Raw genomic sequence first — 8,046 nt, 5'->3', positions numbered from 1 at the left:
AAAATGTTAATTAATTGGTTTATTTGCCAAAATGTAATTTACAGCGAAAATTATAGTAAGCGTTATTTTCCTAAAATTCCATTCGTAAGTTTGGAAAACCTTTGTTTTAGTAAAAACCATGATTCTAAATAATTGTCGCAAATAAAATATTAAACGAAAAATCCAAATCCCAAAAATTAAACAACAGCCCAGAGAGTCCAATTAATACAAAACTTCCAGAAATAATCTTTAAATAAATAAAATATTTATTTTAAGTCAGTTCGTAGACTGGTGGTCACCGCAAGATTTCGCTGTACCAATCCGCCTAAGTCTATGGATTACCTGAACAGAGAAGACAAACAGAAGTGAGTTTACGTAGACTTCGTATGTAACCCATCAGAAATAGACATGTTATACATACATAATTAACATACACAGTCAGATTCAGATTCATATTTGGACTTAAGTCCTTTACAGATTCAAATAACAGAAACAGATATGCATAACAGATATACAGAATCCTATCCCCATCCTCTACACACCAGCTCCGACCATCCCATCACACCATGTGGGGTTAAAAACACCCACCCAACCCTACACACCACATTGTGTCATTATGACACATATTAGATAATATGCAGCCAATCTGCCAGAATAAAGGCGATGGTCACCCTTTAGAACACTTCCTCCACATATGCAAATCCCACCCCAATCAGATATATAAAATCAGAATTATCATGCTTACATGGTCATATACAAATATCAAATATATATCAGACTAATCAGACATGCATAACAGTGTCATACTAAGAGCAGAATATTAGACTATCAGATCATATAATTTTAGGGTTTAGTTAGCCTTTACGGACCCTACAGTAGGCCCACAGTCGATCGAAACGACCTGTGAAACCCTAGGAAAATTTTAAAATTATTGTCTCATATGCCCATGTGGGCCCACACGCCCAACTTGGCCTAGCCCGTGTGGCCCACACGGCCACACCCACACTATCACACAGTCGTGTCTTGCACATGGCCATACCCTCGTCAAACACACAGCTGTGTCTCCCACACGGCCAGGCATACGCCCGTGTGGCATCGAAAGTAAGGTTTTTTTGGCTTTTACCAAAGTTTGATCTTTTGCATTTTTGGTACACACATGGTACAATTTCGATGCGGAAACACTCTCGAACCTCACAGCACCTAAGATTGACCAATAAAACACTAAATTAGACGCTTAAAACCAAACTAAAACTAAACCCAAGTCGGTCCATTCATCCATTAAACAACCAAACCTTTACCTTCGATCGAACAACGGTAATTCCCACGCAACTAAGTCACCGACAGACGATTCTGAGCCTATTGATCTTCCCTTAATCAACATGAACGACACCCATTAATAAAGGATTACCAAACGAAAGCAAAACTACCCTACCCAAACTTACCAAATTAAATCGCAATTGAAAGTTGGACAGAAAGAAGCAACAATTGCACAACAATGCCGATCAGTCAACGAAACCCACAGTTTAATTGGAACAAAGTTTGAAAGATGGAGAGGAAAAAGAAAAAAAATGTAGAGAATGAAAAGCAACAGAAAAAAAAGTCAACAGAGGAAATTTTGGGAAAAAAATAATAAATAAAATTAAAACCAATTTGATATTCCCAACTTCCCACTAACACCTCAATCTCAACCACTTCAAAACTTTAGCTCTACCGAAACTCTATTAGTTAACCGAAGAAAAATAAACATCTTCACTCATGCAGGGATTCGAACTTAGGACCTCCAACACACACCAACTCCTTTACCACTCAAACCAACAAGCTCATTCTAATATAGATTAACAGAAAATTTTATATAAGCCCACTCAATAAGGGTAAGGCTTGGATAAAAAAATAACAAAATTTGACAAAGATGAGACTTGAACTCAATACCTCAAACACATACCCAGAACACTTAACCACTGAAATAAATACACATTTGTCAAGTATTTACAGAAATAAAAATAAATTATTTAGGGCGTTACATATATACTTACCCATATGGTTTCACGAATGCCCATTTGGTCCCCCACTCCCCCTTAGTTTGAAGAATATCTCAAAAATTTCCTTGTGATCTATTTAGTTTGCAAAATTTAAATAAAAATATAATAACAATGAAGGGAATTTATTTAATTATTTTATGTAAAATTAATTAGTTATCATTGTTAGGAAGGTTTTAATAAAAACAATTAATTAAAATATAAAATTAAAAATATTTCTAAGTTAGTATTATAATTAAATAATTAAAAATTTAACATGTATTTTAACAAAAAATTGTTAAATTAAAACTAAAATAGCTAACAAAAACAATATATATTGTCTTCACTTCGATGGAGTGGTACTTAAAGTTTTTGGCAGACATTCGTATAATACAGATTTAAATCGTGTGACTTCCATCCCTAACCCTTAATTTTGTATCAAAAACAAAAACAATATATAAATATTATTGCTAATCCAAGTGACCAGATATAGAGATTTCCTTGGTGAATAGCCATGTGAGTACATAGTCCACATTTTTAGGCACCTAACAAGGCGTTTCCACTGCGTGAATCACTACCTTTTCAAGTACTCAGGCTATCATCGGAGTCAAGAGACGAAATCCCTAATGGGAACAATATCGATCGGTTGAGGAATCATATGTGGGTTTTCATCATATATATATATATTCTTGTTTATGTCCCACAATGTGAATTATATATAGATTTATTCTAATATAAGTTTGAATATCTTCTGATCATCAATTCGATTGTGTTTTTTAATGATTAATTATAATTATAATTGTTTGGATGTATTTTACATAATTTAATAGTGTTAACAATTCAACTTTTATTTTTTAAATTTAAAAATTAAATGAATTAAATTTTTTGAAATCAACCAAAGCAATCATTAGAATCAAATATTTACATAGAGTGATCTTCGTATATACCCAATCAAAAGAACAAAACACAAGGTCCAGAAACCATGGATATAACACAGCATCAAACTGGAAACCAAGAAGCCAAATATACAACAACAACAACAAAAAAAGAAGGTTCAACTACCAACTGCCAAGAAGTCACTGCTTGGCTTCCGTGTCATAACCTGGAGCCATTGTTTTATCCTTAAAGGAATGGATACTTAACACAGTGCCTGAACTTTGAGTTTGGCTTCTGCTGGAGGCACTGGTATAGGATGAAGTGGCAGCTGAAGGTGTAACAATGTTGTCTTGCAGAGCTGCACTGTATATTGGAACCGGCATCTCGCGTGGTAAACTGGGCGGTGGGGCTTTGGAACCAAGTATTTCGATAGCCTGTGTTATGGATGGGCGGTCAAAATAGTTTGGGTGAGCACAAGCCATCCCAACTAACAGCAACCGTTCCATTTGTTCCGTGTCGTAGTTTCCAGACAATCTTGGGTCAGCAGCATCCAAAAGACGCTCTTCCCTATACAATTCCCAAACCCATTCCACCAGTTTTGTCTTGAATCTCTTGCCATTCCTTTCAATCACAGCTACGGCCTTCTTTCCGGAGGCTATTTCTAAGGCAACAATACCAAAGCTGTATATGTCGGATTCCTTAATGGCTTTGTATGTCTCAAGACACTCGGGTGCTATATAACCATCAGTCCCAAGGATCAATTTTGTTGTTTGAGACCCTTGTCCGTGGTCAACAAGCCTAGCCAGCCCAAAGTCACCAAGCTTGGCATTGTAACTCAAATCCAACAGAACATTACTTGACTTGATGTCTCGATGCAGCACGCATTGGTCACATTCTTCTTGCAAATAGAACAACGCTGAGGCCACTCCCATGGCAATTTTATACCTTGTATCCCATGTCAACAAGCATGGCTCTCTATGTAGATGGTAATCGAGACTCCTATTTGGAAGGAACTCATACACAATGAGGAACTCCTTATTGTCATGGCACCAACCGATGAGTTGGACCAAATTCCTGTGCCTCAATCTGATAATAGTGGTAATTTCGGATTCGTACTCTTTCACCCCTTGTTGAGAATTTGGAGTTATCCTTTTGACAGCAATATTGGAATTGATGTCCCTCAAGAAGCCTAAATAAACTTTTCCAAAACCTCCCTCTCCAAGGAGACCTTCATCGGCAAAATTATTGGTTGCCAGCCAGAGTTCCCTGTAGGAAAACTTCCTAGGTGCTGTCACCATTTCCATGTCTACGTTGGCAGACATGGTCCCATTTTCCCTCATCCTTCTGTACTTTCTCCTCTTGCAGAAAAGCGAAGCCAGACCCAGAACTAGGAGCAATGCAAAAATGCCACCAGCAATGGCTAGAACTACCCACTGCCATGTCTTGCTCTTCCTTTTGGGGTTGATTGGAGGGCCTGGCGCCACATTTGGAGGATTGCTGGTTGGATTCATGGAAACCTGTAAGCTGGAGCTGAAATCCCAGGAATAAATAGTGTGTAGCTCAGATAATCGTCCCGTGGATCCGGAGAAGCCAAAAGTGGCCCATTCTGGTAAATATAGACTAAGATCCAATATTGCAGAAAGACTAGATGAATTTTGATGAGTAAGGCCATCAGCATCACATAAAAGAACGCTAAGGTTTTTTGTACTGGAGTTGTAAGTGATGAAAGCATCAACTTTCCCCCCATTTTCAATATCATTCCACAGCCATTCGACAGGGTGGAGTGAAGCCTTTACAGAGTTGAGATCAATGGCCACGTGATCTGACATCGTCGGAGGATCCCATAGGTTGCGAAACGTATCAAACTCCACGGCAACAAATTTAGAGTTGGCGTCTGAATCGCAAGTTTGAAGTCCCAGGCAAGCACCTCCGGAGTTAGGAGGGATTTTTGAACCATAGGGAGCAAGGAAAAACGCAAACCCATCAGCCCTACTATCATCCTCAGCCCGATCTCCGAAGGACTTATTCAAGGAATTGATGGCGAAAGAAAATTGAGTGGTGAAATCTGCAAGTCGGAGATTCCCAGATGAATTGTCCCAAAGGTGCATTGGTTGGTAATAAGTGGCTCGACCAACTCTATAGATTAAAGCCTTGCCATTTTGGTTGGTGGTGAGTTCTATTGCGCCACCTGATGCTGTTGCATCATTTTCAAACTCTATGCTAGGCGTATCTGAGGTGAAATTAGTCAAAGTGAAATGGATGTTACCATTATCAATTGATGCAGCCATAGGAAGGGTGTATAACAATAATACTACGAAGAGAAATTCAGGTTTAAGCGATTTGAGATACATATTCTCAGCTTTCTTCATTTTCGGAGTAAGGATCTTGACGGAACTTGCTGCAAACACAAGCTAATTCATTGCTTTTCAGGTCTGGAAATAAACTTAAATAAAGTTCTGACATTCTTGCCATACATTGGACCTACAAAGCATCGTATTGAATCCCTACTTTGGTTGATATTTACAAAGAAATAAATATTAGGTAGATTTATTTTCATATTAAATTAATATATATTTTTTATATATAATATAATAACGTAAATGATACTTAATCAATAATATTATAAGTAATTTGTAAATATTAAATCAAATAAAAGATTTATATATAATTTCATAAAATTAAAATTTATATTATTATATATTAAATTAAATTTCAAATAAAGTTTTAATATTTATTCAATAAAGGAAGGTGCCGACGTACCCAACTACATCACTTATATTTTAGGCCACTTTATTTTCTTACAAGTGCTTTTAATGGACTGATTTAGGGGGCCCATCAATGACAATAGACCTGCGAAGACTTAGAAGATTACCCGTATACGTAATTAGGCAATAAATGTCATTTTTTTAATCGAGTTTAACTTGATTAGTAATATGCAGGAATATGTAGGTTCGAGTGTGTAGAAACATATTACTTTTATTTATGAGTTGAGGAAGGACTATAGATAGTTTTAAACATTATATAAAAAAGAACAGACATAATGTGCTTCAATATGTTTAGACTAAGATTGGGTTATATCGGTAGTATTAGTTGATGCAAAATTTTAATTTTTAAATCAATTTTTAAAATTTTAATAAAATATTACAGATTTTATTATATATATATACGTGTGAAAATTATGAATTTAAAATACAAATTTATGTTTAAAAATAACATATAATAAATAATGAAATGTATGATTTGAAATTAATTAATAATAAAACATGAAATAAAAAATAAAAAAATATATTAAATATAGAACAAGGTTTTTAACAAATATACTTATTAAAGTTTCATATAAAACTTAAAAAATACTTTAGTTCAAATGGTAAAGAAATTTTTTTATAGTATGATACTTTGATTTAAATCTCATTATGGAGTATTAATATAAATATAAAAGATCAAAAACACGGACATAATCATAATTGACTTTTTTTTTTCGTTTTTTTTTCAATTATTTATTCAATAAATTTTGTATACTGAAATGACATTAAATTATTAAAATAGATACAAATAATATAGTATCTCAATTTCATATAATCTTTTACTCAATAGATAATTGACTTCTTCTCTATGGGCTCCACTTATTGTGGTCATAAATGTTTATAAAACTACAAAGACTTTAGATTAATTACAAGTCAATGGGTCTCCTCACAACGAGTTCGATATGATTTTTTTGATAAGATTTTATATATTTGTACATTTTGCTAAGAAAATTCAACTTTTATTAAGAACGAAAATAACCATTACTTTACACTTGGAAAACCATAACAAGAACAAAATTTAAATCTAAAAATAGTAGGGTAAACTACTAAAATAGTCACTTTTATTTGGCTCAGGTTACATTTTAGTCACTTATGTTTGAAATGTTACGTTTTAGTCACTTATGTTATCACGTTGTAACATTTTAGTCACTGAGCCGTTAGTTTCTGTTAACGGTGTAACAGTAAACTGATGTGGCACGTTAAATCATCATTTCAAACAAAAATTCTAGGTTAATTTATACAATCGATCCCCATATTTTTTCGTTTGGAGCAATTTAATTTTTTTCTTTTATGTTTTTTTAACTTTCTTTCTTTTCCATTCTCTTATGCTTCTCCTTTTGTTTTCCTCCCTTCTCCATTTCTTTCAACGTAGTTTTTCTATGTTTTATTTTTTTGAACAAGTTAAATATTTCGAGTGAGGCGAGCTTGTAGACTAGTTACAAATGGAAAGCATAGAAAAACTATGTTAAAAGAAATGAAGAAGGGAGGAAAATAGAGGGAGAAGCATAAGAGAATGGAAAAAAAATAGAAGAACATAAAAGAAATTTTTTAAATTGTTGAAAATGAAAAAATATAGGGACCAATTGTAGAATTTAACCTAAAATTTTGGTTTGAAATGATGATTTAACGTGCCACATCAACTTACCGTTACACCATTGTTGACAATTAATGACTCAGTGACTAAAATGTTACAACATGATAACGTAAGTGACTAAAACGTAACATTTCAAATATAAGTGACTAAAATGTAACCTAAGGCAAACAAAAGTGACTATTTTGATAGTTTACCCGAAATAGTAATCTTCATAGCCAATGAGAACAATCATTATCACCGGAGGACTTATTGAAGGAATCGATGGAGAAAGAAAAATGAGTGGTGTAAGGCCCAATATTTTCCCGGCCCGTATAATAATAAACCAAATCAATATTTAAAAGTCTAAAGTCCAAATACATGGGCCCAACATGGCCCAAATCATTTTTAACCCAGTACCCATACAATTGAAACCAAATCTAACCCAGACCCAATTCCTAAAACAGTGGCCCAATTACTATGTGGCCCAACGATGCAAAATCAAAAGCTGAATGGTAAGCCTCCAACGCCGCAGCCAACAAGGTTCTCCCTCAGCCTTACTCGTGCCTCCACACGCCACGTCTACCCTCCGTACGCCGTACTTGCAAGAAGGACAAACAAACAAGCAAGAAAACAGATAACAACAGTAAAGAAAGGGGGAACAATAATAGATTGACAGCAAATACTAGTAGAAAATAGGAAGAAAGTGCAAAAAAATAGAGAAATTTTATTTTTTTTTCTTGGTTTGGCTATAAAGAGGACCGATTGAAATTTGTAAGGGGTTACACACACGCATTCAGAA

General features: G+C 34.6%; 1 protein-coding gene across 1 annotated transcript; it reads right to left on the bottom strand.

Moving 5' to 3' along the window:
- Positions 1–2,901: 2,901 nt before the first annotated feature.
- Positions 2,902–5,308, bottom strand: LOC107898772 (L-type lectin-domain containing receptor kinase IX.1). The gene has a single exon (XM_016824312.2). It carries the CDS (start codon positions 5,237–5,239, stop codon positions 3,071–3,073), a length of 2,169 nt encoding a protein of 722 aa, XP_016679801.2. The 5' UTR covers positions 5,240–5,308; the 3' UTR covers positions 2,902–3,070.
- Positions 5,309–8,046: the final 2,738 nt, after the last annotated feature.

Source organism: Gossypium hirsutum, chromosome D04 (genome assembly GCF_007990345.1).
Source record: "Gossypium hirsutum isolate 1008001.06 chromosome D04, Gossypium_hirsutum_v2.1, whole genome shotgun sequence".
NCBI classification, from domain to species: domain Eukaryota; kingdom Viridiplantae; phylum Streptophyta; class Magnoliopsida; order Malvales; family Malvaceae; genus Gossypium; species Gossypium hirsutum.
The sequence above is the reverse complement of the archived record's forward strand: the minus strand, read 5'-3'. Positions and strand labels throughout refer to the sequence as shown.

Excerpts from the sequence above, each read along its gene's own strand:
- LOC107898772 (XM_016824312.2), bottom strand. The coding sequence starts at position 5,239 with ATGAAGAAAGCTGAGAATATGTATCTCAAATCGCTTAAACCTGAATTT.